Source organism: Taeniopygia guttata, chromosome 20, assembly GCF_048771995.1.
Source record: "Taeniopygia guttata chromosome 20, bTaeGut7.mat, whole genome shotgun sequence".
In the NCBI taxonomy this organism is placed as follows: domain Eukaryota; kingdom Metazoa; phylum Chordata; class Aves; order Passeriformes; family Estrildidae; genus Taeniopygia; species Taeniopygia guttata.
This window is the reverse complement of record NC_133045.1, coordinates 3626525-3640763: the sequence shown is the minus strand read 5'-3', so window position 1 is coordinate 3640763 and position 14239 is coordinate 3626525. Positions and strand designations below refer to the sequence as shown.

The following is a 14239-nucleotide window of genomic DNA, read 5'->3' as shown; positions in this document are numbered from 1 at the left end:
GAAGGGCTTCCCCTCCCTACAGGACACCAGCAGTGCAGTCCAGGCAGCACATGACCCAAAACTTCCTTCCAAAACACAGCTAGAAGTGCTTCAAGGACACTCTCATGACTTGCTCTACACCCCAACACAACAACCTGACCTGCTCTCAGTCTCTGCAGGAAAAAATCAGTTGAGAAAAATAAGCAAGGGCTCCCACGCTGCCACTGAGGAGTCAACTGCAGGAAAACTGGGAATGTTTTGATAAAAAACAGAACTTAAAAAAAAAGCAGCCAAAACTGCCTTGTGCTTCTCTAAAAGTTACATCAAAGTGTTTTATATTTAGACCGTCTACAAACAAAAAAATGATTCAAGGTAAAAGTAAAGAGACACAAAATTCATAAAGTTCAAAATCATTCAGGGAGTTGTTATTCCCCCTGAATCACAGAATGGTTTGGATTAGGAGGGACCTTAAAGCTCATCCAGTCCCTCAGCCACGGGCAGGGACACCTTCCACTGTCCCAGGGTGCTCCAAGCCTCATCCAGCCTGGCCCTGGACACTCACAGGGATCCAGGGGCAGCCACAGCTGCTCTGGGCACCTGTGCCAGGGCCTGCCCACCCTCACAGGGAGGAAATTCTTCCCAAAATCCCACTTAACCCTGCCCTCTGACAGTGGGAAGCCTTGTCTTGTCACTCCATGCTCTCCTACAAAATGATTTAAAATACCCTCCTACAGCATTTATCAAGTTGTGGGAGCTCTGTGTGTCCAAGCTTTAACTCTCTGGGCAGCACAAGGATGCTAAAATTTTTCAAGCAAAACCAAATCAAACTCCACAAACAAAAACCCCAAAAACCTCAATTTTGGGTATTACAAGGAGGATGTAACCAGCAGAAGTTACCTTGATTGCTATAAAAGCTTAAAAGCCCAAAATGAAAACAGCAGCACTGCATTTTTCAAGCAAACCAAAGCCCAGGGGTAGAAGCACCATCCTACAGACAACAGAGGTGCATAATGTTGGTACAGATTTACCTGAAACTGCAGAGGCTGAGGAGGTGCATGAAAGAAAGAGTGCAGAGGTGGACAGGTAAGGCAGAGAGACAAAGTTTGTCCACATGCTCTAGGAAATTCACTCCTAAAACAATCCCAAGGAAAAGAGTTATACAGGTTCATATTGATGCAAATTACTGGCTCTTCTTAAGGATTAACCAAACTAGTAGCTGAGGAAGCAGCAAAATAAGGACAAAATAGCTCTAAAAAATACCTGCTCTTTTACCTCTCTGCCAAAGAATGAGGCACGGGCATTCATGATCAACATGCTGCCTGAGGATTGTAGCTTTTCTATTTTCATATATTTGTAACCCTGCAGTTCTTTAGTGTAGAACTCTAAACTCCACACACAGTGTGAGCTGCTGCTTTCCCAGTTTGGGCAGACACAACAATTCCTCCCCAGGTCTGGCAATCAAGGACACCTCACTGCCTCAGGCCCCAGAGATGGAAACAAAACTGAGTTGGGGGAGCAAATTTGGGGTCTTTACCTGAAGCTGTAATGGGAAGATTAACCCCCAATATGCAAATGGACCAAACTTATAAAAGTGTGAAAACCTGTGACCTGTGGTTCATTTTTGGGTGCAGCCCCTGGGGGCTTTCACCTGCCCAAAATGTACCTGAAGGCCCTTCAATAAATAGAAATGCTTTTTATTTCCTTAACTCTGTCTGGCCTCTGATTTTAGGTCATCCTGAAAAGGCATCTAACAAACCTTCTCTTAGTAATTGCTCAGAATACTAGTTTATCAAGAAAAATTATGTTGTCTGCACTAGTAAATTGGAGAAATGCAATTTTTTATTCCATCTGATGTCTCTTAAGATACTTCAGCTCAATAAATCAGCACCTAGATGCAAGCTCTTTATCTCAAGTTTCATTTTCCACGTCTATTTTGCATTTAATCTGCAAGAAAAATGCCAATTATTCTCCATAAAAATAAATTAGTAGTCTATTATCCTTGAGCAGTTTTTCCAAAAAAGACAAAATCAGCACACAACAGGCACAGGCCCGTAAGGAACTGATTTCATTCCTTGGTATTTCCCAGCATCATCAACTGGGAAAGATGACAAATAAGAAGCAGAACTGGAGCAGTTCCTCATCAAACCACCTGCGTTACAGAGCTAAAATGTCTCCTAAGCCCTGATACCACGAGGCTGCCTTTGTGCAGGAAATACGTTTAAATTTCGATGCTGCATTGTTACAGTCCCAGGCAGAGCTTCCTTTCTTTGCAGGGAAGGCCGAGGAGGCGGAGAGCGGCTGGGCAGCGCCCGTGCTGCTCCTCGGGGCTCCGGAGCGCGGCTGAGGCCGGGGAGGCGCACACGGAGCCCGGAGGCACCGGGGCACAGCCCGAGCACCTCGGGGAGCTCCGGAGCGCCGAGCCCGGGCTGCGAGCAGCCGTTCTCCCCGAGCAGGCCCCGCCAGGCCAGCCGGGCTCTCCCGGCCGCGCAGCTCCGCCGGAGGCCCCGGCCCCAAACCCCGCGGCCTCCCCGCTCCGCCCGCCCGGCCCAGATCCCGCGGGCGGCCCGCAGCGTGTTACCTGCGCCCCGCGGGTCAGCCCGCGGCCGCTCAGCTGCCCGTGCCGCAGCTGTGCCAAGATGTTGGTGGTGGTGGCGGCGCGGCCTCCGCCGGTGCCGGGTCCGGGCCCCGCGGCCGCCCCCGCCGCGGCCGCCATGGCCTCCGCGCTGGGACACAAACAGCGAGCCCGGCCCGCTCCGCCCCGCCCCGCTCCGCCCCGCGCAGCCGCGCCGCGCCAGCATGGCGGCGGAACGGGCCGTGAGGGACCGCGGCTCCGCTCCCGGCCCCCATGCCGCTGCGGCCACCAGGATGCCTTTATTCACTCAGCAAGGCACAGCCCTTCTCCTTTTAACGGAAAGCTGATCGCGGACTCCCATCACATGTTAAAATAAAGCCCTTCTGAGATGGAACACCACTGGGACAAGGAACAGGTGAGGCTTGAAACGAAAGATTTTCCAGAGATCACTTGAACTAACAAAATGAATGTATCAAAAATGAATTTATCATGTTTGTAGAATCATGTGTTGAATTTTAAGAAACCTCTGCACAAAAAGGCATAGGAAAGAAAAACAAAGATCTTTAAAGCTTCTTGCAAAAAGACAAATACCGGAAAGGACCAGGAATGCCAAGACTTCAGACAAGGAAGCCCCTCTGTCTCCAACATGTCAAGAATTATGAACTTATCCAGATAGGGGAGCAAAGGACCAAAAGCGCAAGTGCAAAGGAGAAGAGTTCAAAAGTTCAATGCAGAGGAAGATGATGGTTTATATTTCAAAGACCACTGTCGCTATAAGACACGAGAATGCACAACGCGAGCCACTCGCCACTTTGCAACGTAAAAGAGAAAGTTTATTTTCTGACTCCAACTTTTATACTTCTCCAAAGGTGACAGTGGATTGGAGAGTGAATGGGCCACCTCTCCAAAGACATTGGACAAAGCACTAGTACATCAAGTCTCTCCACCCCCATGGAGGAATGCAAAACAACACGTTATTTACAGAAACTGTGTGGGAAAGTTTCCCAATAGAATGTAAACTCAGAAGGCTTTAGAAAACTCAAGAATCAGGGCGACAGACCACCAGGGACCCTCATAAAAGCCCTCACAAAAAACTACGCATGCCCAGAAGGGCGTGGACCTATTTAGCATGAGAAGCGAAGACAGGCGGGGCCAGGGGTTGAATATGCATAGAAAAGTTGTGTAATGTATTGCATATGGAACACCTTTGTGAATAAAGTTGGGGGGCAAACTTCAGCTCGGGGCACAAGATTTCGGAGAGTTATCTCACTTGTGCCGGGCGCCGACAATACATACCACTTCATAACTACCTCAAGTTGTGGAGTCTATTTATTTATTCCGCATATCGCTTCAGGCTGTTCTGTGTTGTTCGAGTCACTCAGCCCAGAGCACTAAGATAAGCTCAGTCGCTCATAATACCAAAGTTTCAGTTCCTGCCTGGCCAATGACTTGGACTCGATCATCCCTGTGGGTGCCTTCCCACTCAGATGAATCTGGCAATCTAATCAAGATCCATTTAATTTCTCACAGTAGCTGTGGACAGATGAGTTCTCTCAGCTCCAACCACGCTGAGGAACAGCCTCATCTCCCCAGCCTACAGCCCCTTGGTTGTGCTGCTGGAAGTTCCTGATGATGGTACCAAAGTGCCCTGGTCAGGAGGGATCTCATGAGTTGGAGATCTGCCCTGTCCCATTGTTTTCCTCTACCTCACAGCTGGGACAGTGCTGACTTTCAGGACCTGACCCAGCACTGAGCAAAGCTGTTGGAGAAGGCCTGGGGTTTATTTTCTGCAGATCAAACAATGAAGAGCATAAGAGATGTGAACAGTTGGAAAATAAAAAGATAACCTATGGTGACAACAAGGAGCCACTAACAAGAGCTTCATGGTTGCCCAACAATGCCTGTTTTTGGGTACTCCACTCTCAGAAGGGCTGCAAGGGCTGTGTTAATGCAGAATTCCTGCACTGTCTCAGCTGCCATGGGAAAAAGGATACAACCAAAAGCTCTGTAGCTTACCAGTCCTTTCAATATGCCTGTCCAACACTGCACGTGTCTCTTACCACACAACTGCACCAGGATTTCTACCCTGGAGAATAAAATGCAAATTTTATTTAACTTTACAGCATTAGTACAGGTCAAAACAACAACAAAAAAATTACTTTCTCAAGGCAACCACACAGCAGCACAGAGTGGGCACTGGTCCCAGTTGTATTTAAGTATTTCCCTGCTCACAGGGATTTATTTTTCCTGTACCTCTAGCCCACTCAAATAATTGTAGCTTGCTCGAGACTCCTCACTTTCCAGCAGGCTTGAAGAAACTCCATCACTTTTCTGCCCCTCTTTTTGTTTTTCCTTTAGAAAGAAAACCTCTTGGCCACACTGATTCCTCCTTTCCTGGTCACTGCACACACCTGTTGCAAAGACACTAATGATGTATTTAAAGCTTTGGATGTGCCAAGTCAGCTAACACCGAGAGGTTCATGAACATCTGTTCAGCTGCAATTTCAGTCTGGGCTCAGCCTCCTTCCACCCAAGCCTTGTGCATGGCTCGTGTTCAGCTCAGCTGGGGCACCCCGGGGTGGCTGCACTGACCGAGGTGCAGGGAAACACGTGGGGCCCAAAGGGAAGTTAGAGAGGAAGGAAATGGGGAAATCAAAGAGAAGCATGTTAGATTCTTTAAAAAGAAAGCAAAGCTACACTGTGGAATCAAACATTTCCTAGTCCACCCTCCAGCTCGGTTTTTTGTCCAGACATTACCTGGACATTTACTAAAGTGGTTTTCAGGCAGGAGGTACTGACCCACATTGATCTGAAACAGGGAGACTGAGCACTTTCCACGTTCCAAGTGCTCCTCTCCCCCCTCACCATCCTTCCAACAGAACTGCCAGAGCAACAAATCTGAGCCTTCAACTCAAAATAAATAGGTTCTCTCCACTGGGCAGCAATTTTTCAATATGAACTACATGTTTGTAAAGTGGCCAGAGATAAAAGATGGAGCATACAGAGAGATATAGTAAAGCTACAGTAATTCCTGCTTTCCCCCTTATGACAAGAAACTGAGGCTCATATTTATAAAACAAAATAAGTATCTTTCTGTAAGCCTGTAAAACTCACAAAATGCAACAAAAAAGGTACATTTAACATGTAGACCTTTCTTTTTCTGGACACCTGTTTGATATTCAGGCAACCAACTGCTTTGAGATCAGCAGCTCGACAGCATTAACAGCTGGTATGTGAGTCATGGCTTAGAAAGGGGCAGTAGCAGAATTTAATAGGAAGTTGTTTCACTTCATAATAGAATTCACATTGTGAGGTACCACACTTTCCATTATGAAACTATAAAAATATATTCCCAGAATCTGAAATGAGTTCAATAATTTAAACTGATGATGCAAAGAGGATCAAGTGTTATCTAGGAAGACCTGTCCCAGTACTGCAAGCTTGGAGTGAAAAGATTGACTGGGGCAGCTCAGGAGGGAGTGTGAGCTTTTCTTAGAGTTTCTCTTCTCTCCAGCTTTCTCTGAAGAGGCATTTTCGGGGTCTTTTGCATTTTCCCCTTCACCATGGTCAGGAGCTCTTTTTAAAGTGAATTTCTTGGTTTTCTTCCGTGAGTAGAATTCCCTCATCAAATCTTCCACCTCCCACTGCTCTTCCTTGCGTTTCCTACAGCAGTGCAGGGCAGCAGGGTCGATGGGATGAGCCTCGGTGTTGAAGACGTACCCTCCTGCATTCAGGACACATTCCCCGTACGGTGTGACCACCACATCAAAGTCTGAGCCATCATTGTGGATGAAGTTGTCTGGGTCAAACAGCAGGTACAAGTATTTGATTGTTTCAGCCAAAAAGAAGGATTCCATGCGGTTATCCAGCCTGTGGTCCCTCAAGTCTTTGATCTACAAGAGAAGAAACAGAGTGGGTTACAGTTACATCAAATTCAGTAAGTTATGAATTTAGGGAGAAAAATAAAACCAATTTGGAATTCATTTGAGTTAAACAGCACGGTATGACACCAATCCATCCTGTATCTTATCACAGAATGGCTTGAGTTGAAAGAAACCTTAAAGCCCATCTCATTCCATACTCCATCATGGTCAGGGACACCTTCCACTGTCCCAGGCTGCTCCAAGCCCCCTCTAACCTGGCCTTGGACACTTCCAGGGATCCAGGGGCAACCACAGCTTCTCTGGGGAACCTGTGCCAGGGCCTCAGCACCCCCACAGTGAAGAATCTCTTCCTAACATTTAAACTCACCCTCAGTTCAGTCTGGGCAAGGAGAAGAGATTCCCATCATTTCCCCACTAAAGAAAAAAAAATCATAAGGCTTTAACCTACTTACTCCCAATGTTTTTAAAGAGTTTTTTGAAAAACAGAGCTCGATATCATGTTTGAAATCCTCTATTAAATAACTTCACAGAAATCACTTACTGCACTTCTAGTGTGTTTCACCAGATTTTCAAGGCATAGTGGGAATGCAGCATCACACACCTGGCAGGAGAAGCCTGCACAAGAGCTTTCCTGCTCAGCTGCAACACCTACTAGAAATGTAGAAGAAGCTTCTGGTGCTTTCCCATATTTTGGACTCTGGGGCAACAGCCCATGATAGAATTTGGCCCACTGTGAGGAAGCTACAACCAGAAACATGACAGAGCAGCTCACAGAGAAATACAAGGGGCTTGTTGAAAAAAAAATAATGTTTTGCCCAAAATGATTTCTTGAATGACAAAATATCCCTCATGAGAACACCTTTTGAAAGCTGATTTTTAGATCAGCAGATGATCTAGCACTCACAGTTGCAAAGCCACAGTCCACCTTGCTGATTTTCTCTATGGACTCCATGGCATCTCTCCCCAGCTCCAGGAGCGTGGGGTCTCTCGTGGCACGGTACAGATACATCGCGCTCTCAATCAGCTCTGCAAAACACCCAAACATTGCCAGCACAAAGATTATCAAACACAAAGCGAAAATGAACTATTCCCTGAACTAATTTAAAAATACTTCAGCATACTCAGGTGAACAGGCTGGCTTGCCTGGCTCCAAGCACAGATTTTCCTTTTCCTAAGGATGTGCTACAAAGAAATTCCCTCTAACCAGCCTGCAGCAGCTCAGGTAAGAGTGACTAATGCTCCCTCCCACATTCAGCGAGTGGGAGAGAAGCGAGACAAAAAGATTAATACTCAGTTGTCAAAGTTAAAAAAAATGCTTCTGGAGAGGATTATAAACAAGAAATTCAATCCTCAAAATAGAGTTTTTAAATAAGAGAGTGGAAATACTCTATACAGACGAAATAAGCACCATGCTGTGTTTACTTACTAAAGGAACAGGTCTTTATACTTAAACACCTTTGATAGTTAGGGCTGATGAGTATTTTTGGTAGATTTCTCCAGTGTGGATGTCACCTGAACACTCAGACCAAAAGGAAATTAATTATTCTCATTTACATTTATGGACACACTAATCAGGTTAATTTTTTTTTTTTTTTTGGTCAGAGTTGTAAAAAATGAGAAAAAAAGAGAGGTAATTTCCTTACAGTATCACAGACAACACAGAATTCCTCCTAGATGCAGAACTGGAACAGTCTAGCACACTTACTTTCACTTCCTAAATTTAAAGGACACAAATAGTCCCTTTAACATTTCACATGACTGAAGCACCCCAGCCAGACAATCTAACACTTGAACATGTCAAATCCCATACTGTGAACACAATTCATTACCAGTCTACCTTTCTATAGTGACACTATGGTTTGCTTCCTGTTTCCTTCCTGTCTTTGTGAGTGGGGGAAACAAAATGTGCAGCTTTAACTCTGGAAATCCCAGCTCAAACCCCTGCAGGAACTGAGTCAGAGCAAAACTGGGGAGGAGATTTGGTGTTGCTAACATTTGACCTCCCAACCAGAGCTAAAGCAGTTCATGTCCCTTTTAATTTCAGTTCTGTTTACCAGGCCTGAGTGGATATCCTTCCCTCTTGTCCACTGTGTATCCCTGGGGAATGTTGTAGAACTCAGGCAGGCCCCCAAACTGCTTCCAGACCGTGTAATAGTTGAGGAAGGTGCGCATGGCATTATCTACATCCCCAATGAGGCTCTGAGAGACAGGAAACAGCAAAGAAACATGGGAGTGAAAAAACCAGCACAGGAATTGATGCAATAACACTGCTCTAGGCAAAGAAATATCCAGTGACAGAAATAGGTATTTCAGCAGGTCTGAGTGCTGCAACTGATACTGAGCACGATGCCTTAAGAACAGGTAAGACTGAAAATGCTGCTTTTTCTGGTGGATCACATTCCCACACCTGAAATAATATGAAGACTCTGAATTTTTATAAAAAAGGCTGTGTTTCTTCAGTCAAATGTTTAGTCAATCACAGCATCCAATCTCTTAGGTAGGGAAACAAAGTCTCAGTCCAAACAAGAAGACTGATGAGAAAGCAAAGCTCTTGATAGGAAAAAATTCACACAAATAAAACACTTGGTGAGGTGATAGACAAAGAGGTGTGAGTTTCTTTTTCCTCACATTCCCATTTGGATTATGGGACCACTGTCCAGTGGAGTTTGCTGCCACAGAAGTGCCCTCCCATTATGCTCAATGGGAGACTGTAGATAAAATCAACATTTTCTTCAACATCATTGTAAGCTCAGGCTATTGCAGATTTCACCAGAGAACAAACCAAACTTTTAAGCCTGCACAGATGAGGGTTATATTTGTAACTTTTTTCTTGAAGACCAGCCCCTGACAGAGGAAAGAACCACCAGATGCTGCTGGTATGACAGCCCTTACCTGCAGGCCTGGCCAATAGGCCTCCAGGGACTGGAACACAGGCATGGACACTGTTCCTTTGTACATCTGAACCCACAGGTACCAGTCATCAAACTTGGTGTAGTTCTTGATAGCTTTGTTATATTCTGTAAAGAAACAGATGGGTAGGTAAGCCATCTGTAACAAAAAGAAAAAAAAAGGGCAGAAAAAGCACTTATTCTTTAGAATGAGAGAAGCTGCTTTTTCACTTGAGCCATGTTCAATGAGTTCTCAGGGTGCTCACTTTGGTAACTCTGTTATCACTGACTGTTCAAAAGAATTACAGCAAAGCCTTCAGAACAGTCTTGACTGTGCCCCATTAGATCCTTCATGTCCTGGCACAGGTGCTGGGCCCCTTCCCACAGAAAATACTCACCTAAAAACATGGACATCAGCTCCTTGTCCTGCAGGAGGATGGCTCCTTTAACCAGGTACTCAAAGTAGGAGTCCACCCCCGCCCCAATCCCAGCATCCTGGGCCACCCACTTGGCAGTGATCACATCAATGTGGTTCCCCACCTGGAAGGAGTGAAGGACAAGGAGAAAGGACTTGGAGGGAGACAAGAAATCCTGGTCCTTTTTTCAGACCATCAGTTTTACAGATATACATTGTCCATTCCAACCAGCATTTTCTCCATTACAGGACACATTTATCAACATCAGAGAAATACAAACTGTAGAAAATACAATTTTCATGCTGATAATGTATTTTATATATCTAATAAACATTTTATGCTTCCAATATCAATGCTCCACTTGCCAAAACAACATATATACTACTGTAAAAATGCACAATTTCAACATGGAAAGTCTGGTTCTAATTCTGATCTTACAAAAGAGTAGAGAAGGATGGAGAGGTGAAGATACAGAAACAGAGGCCAAGAATGTCAAAGGGACAAGAGCTGCCAGGTTAATATTTAAATAGATGCTGGCACTCTTCAGCCTCTGAACAAACCTAGCTGATGGACAATTAAATACACAACCGTGTCTTAGCAAATGTGAAAAAAAGCCAGCAATGATTGAGGATTTGGGGTATAAATCAAAAATAAACAAATCCGAAAGCAAACAAAGGGAAACATTTCTTCATACAGCCTGTGGATAATTTATGACCATAAACACAGAGTCTAAATAAATCTGTTTCTCTTCAGATATGCATTTCACAGAGGCTGAAAAAGCAGCAATAGAAAAGAGCAGGAGACAGTGAACACAGAGATAATACTCCCAGTTCTGGGTATTCCTGAATCCCAGAGCTGTACAGGCTGGTAATATCTCAGTGCACTTGCCATGCTCTTGTTCTCTTCCCTAGGCCTTTGTCCCACCAGGCATCAGACAGACGTTTCATTTAATTTGCTACAGCTGCTGTCACAAGAGCTGCAGCACCCAGCAGGAGGCATTTGTCTCCCAGCCACATCTGGTGTGGGCCAAAACAATGGGATAATGTTGGGCTGCTGCAGTAAAGCAGGGATGTGGATGCTGCAGGTGTTCAGGAACAATGTCTCAGCCCAGTTAGGAGCACTGTGGTTATTTATCCAGCTCTAGCTCCTCTCTGTCAATGCTTTTCCATGCCTAAAATTGCACCCACAAAGCTACAGCAAAAGCTGCCCAGCACACCCCAAGTGCACTCCTCACTCACCAGCCCAATATCCGAGCGGTTTTTCCACAGGGCCTTCAGAGCCTTCCTGGCAACGTCCTCGAACACTGGGTCACCAGTGAGGTGGCTTAAGGTGGCAAACTCCACTATAAAGGTGCCAATTCCAGCAGTACAGGTGACTGGGGTCTCCCCAGGGTTTACTCCATGCAGCAGGTTCACTGTGCCATAGGGCATCCCAGTTGGGGTCTGGAAAGCTGAAACACAGGATTTGGGGGTCACAGAAGTGCTCAGGGTTGTGCTTAACAGACTCTCAAGCAAACACGTGCCTCACATCCCAGTGCACACAGGCAGGAAGTGGGGCTGGAGTCACTGCAGAGAACAAAATGAGTAGAGTGTGATCCTGGGAGGGTCAGAGAGGGTATGCCAAGGTACACACAGTCCTGGGAAGGTCCTGGGGATCTCTTCCACCTTGCCAGAGCAGCAGATTGCATCCCCACATTTTTTTACAGCACAAGCAAGGTGATCACTAAACACACTGGCCAGCAAAGTGCAAACAGGGAGGATGTGATCACCTCATGGGTGCACACAAGGGAACAGTGCCATGCCACAAGGGCACAGAGCCCAGTTGCAGCCCACAAAGAGCACATGAGGCAGCATCTTCTTGTCTTACAAGCTGTCTCTCAGCCTTTATTTATTATTTATATTAAATATACTTCCCCTTAATAAGAAACAAGCACACTGATGTGTTAAACAGACACAGCACTTGGCATGCTCACATACAACAACATCTTCCCTACAAATTAAACCTGAAGCACTGAGCTTGGAGCTCAGGGAGCACAGATTGTTTTTTGAGCTGGCTCATGCAGCAGTGCATCCCCCATGACAGGCAGCAGGCAGCTCCTGATCCCCAGCACAGTGACACACAGCAGACAGGGCTCACCTGGCAGCAGTTTGCGAGCTGCTTCCTCAGCCATCCTCAGGAGAGGTCCTGAGCACGGCCAGCCTGCTTCCACTTCCAGCCCAGCCTTCCTGGAGAGCAGGTGAGCAGAGAGGAGTCCTCCCACCACTGCAAGGACACATCAGAAGCCATTACACCACGTGGGGAGGAATGAGTTTAGAAAGGAGTGATTTTGGTTCTTGCTGCTCGTTTGCAGGGCAGCAGAAACGTGTGGAGTGACAGGACAAGGGGTGATGGCTTTAAACTGACAGAGGGCAGAGTTAGATGGGATATTGGTAAGAAATTCTTCCCTGTGAGGGTGGGCAGGCCCTGGCACAGGGTGCCCAGAGCAGCTGTGGCTGTCCCTGGATCCCTGGAGGTGTCCAAGGCCAGGCTGGTCAGGGCTTGGAACAACTTGGGCCAGTGGAAGGTGTCCCTGCCATGGCAGGGGTTGGAATGGATGATCTTTAAGGTCCTTTCCCACTCAAACCACTCTCAGACTCTATGATGTATTTCTTTTTTCTAGGAAGAGTCAAGAATTTCCCTGTGACAGCAGCTGTGAGTTATTAGCTATATTTAGCTATTACTTATATAGCTAACACAGCTATATTAGCTAATATTAATTATTTCACAAGCTTGTCTATGGTCACATAACAACCACAGAGAAATTATACTGCTGCAAAAAAATGGCACAGCAATATTTGGCAGGACAAACAACAAAAGCATAACTAACAGCTTTAAAAAAATACTGCTTTTTAAAGAAACACTGTTTTTTAGCTAAATGGCACTGAAGCAGTCAGGCATTCAAGGTGCAAAACTCCAAAGGCCTTTGTGATTTTCAAGGACAAAAAAAAAGAAAAATCCTAGAAATTTATAATCTCTACTTCAAAACAGCATGCAGAAGACTACAGGATAAAATAATCTATGCTTGCAGTGAAAAATATATTTATTCCAAAGCTGAAAAACTCACACGAGAATACTGAAAGTGCCACATCTACTCCTGCTTGTGTTGAGACAGGAAGCAAAAAGGGATGTGCAAAGACTGAAAGGAAGTGATGTTTGTTCGTGGTTTTGCTCTGTTTATGGGTCCTCTTACTCTGCACCCCAAATTCCCTCTCACCACCTCCTCACCACCACCTTTGAGACTTGTACAGGAATGAAGCCCAACACAAACCCCACAGAAAACCCCACCTCACCTCGAATGTTTGTTTCAAAGACAGATGCATTGACATCAATATCAAAGTCCACCCCCTCCTGCAGCACGTTGACAACTCGCTGGAACTCAGAAACATTTCCCAAGATCTAAAGGGAAACAGAATCAGGCTTAGAGTTTGTGGAAAAACAAAGAGCAGTTCAATATCTGGGGCTGATTTTAGTTGGTTTTACTATTTTGTGAAATTATTAACTACAGATATTACTAAAAATCCGACAGTTTAATCTTGTTACAAAAAGCTTTCTTCACACACTTTAGATCTTTACTCCAAAGGGTGTCAGAAAAAGGGGCCTCTGCCACCCCTCCCAGGGGTGATGCAAAGGGAAATGCAAAGTCAATGAATAACTGGCTTTTGGCACCACCACATAAAATCCAGGTGTACAGGTGGCACTCAGGGCTGGCTCCTACTCACCAGCAGCGTGTCCAGGGCATCGATCAGGGTCAGGGAGAAGCTGCGGAGGAAAGAAGCGAGGTGAGACCCGGCGGAGGGGGGCGGCCCATCCCCACCCCCTCCCGGGGCCAGCCCTTACCTGCCCCAGGTGTCCTGCCCGTCGCACGTCAGCGGCCGCAGCTCATCGTAAGGGAAGGCGCTCTCCAGGTAGTGCTCGTAGGCGTGGTAGAACATGGCACGCACCCGCTCCCTGCGGCACAAGCAGGCGGCTCAGCCCCGGCCCGGGCGGGCCCCGCACCGCCCGCTCCGTACTCACCGGTAGGAAGCCACGTCCAGCCCGCGGGCGGCCGCGCCGCTGCCCGCCGGGAGCCGCAGCGCCCAGAGGCATAGCAGCGGGCCGAGGAGCCGCCGCATGGCCGCGGCTCTCACCGGGGAGCCAGGGACCTCACCGGGGAGCCGGGGACCTCACCGGGGAGCCGGGGACCTCACCGGGGCCCTCACCGGGAGCCGCGGCCCTCACCGGGGCCCTCACCGGGACTCGCCTCCCGTGAGCGCCCTCACGGCCGCCTCAGCCCTGGCCCCGCCCCTCCTCCCCATCCAGCCAATGGAAGAGAGCTCCGCTTCTCTTGGCCCCGCCTTTCCTCCCCATCCAGCCAATGGAAGATAGCTCCGCTTCCTCTGGCCCCGCCCCTCCGCCCCCCCCCTCCAGCCAATAGGAGCGGCGAGCGCTCGGCGCACGCGCCGGCGGAAGCGCTCCGCCCGG

General features: G+C 47.1%; 2 protein-coding genes and 1 long non-coding RNA gene across 3 annotated transcripts in view; 1 reads left to right on the top strand and 2 right to left on the bottom strand.

The window, feature by feature from the left end:
• Positions 1-2759, bottom strand: part of TRPC4AP (transient receptor potential cation channel subfamily C member 4 associated protein) — a 34532-nt gene extending 31773 nt beyond the window's left edge. The window contains exon 1 of the mRNA XM_030289013.4: positions 2558-2759. Within this exon, the coding sequence (XP_030144873.4) occupies positions 2558-2692 (135 nt within the window). The 5' untranslated portion in view covers positions 2693-2759. The remainder of the gene's footprint in view (positions 1-2557) is intronic.
• Positions 2747-5315, top strand: LOC140680399 (uncharacterized). The gene is made up of 2 exons (XR_012051627.1): positions 2747-2966; positions 3051-5315. It is a non-coding gene; the product is annotated as an uncharacterized lncRNA (long non-coding RNA).
• EDEM2 (ER degradation enhancing alpha-mannosidase like protein 2) lies at positions 4639-14036 on the bottom strand. The gene is made up of 11 exons (XM_030289010.4): positions 13793-14036; positions 13616-13726; positions 13498-13537; positions 13069-13174; positions 11876-12001; positions 10978-11189; positions 9722-9863; positions 9328-9452; positions 8490-8634; positions 7340-7461; positions 4639-6444 (listed from the first exon to the last, which is right to left on the bottom strand). The coding sequence occupies exons 1-11, from the start codon at positions 13888-13890 to the stop codon at positions 5953-5955; spliced, it is 1719 nt and encodes a 572-aa protein (XP_030144870.4). The 5' UTR covers positions 13891-14036; the 3' UTR covers positions 4639-5952.
• Positions 14037-14239: the final 203 nt, after the last annotated feature.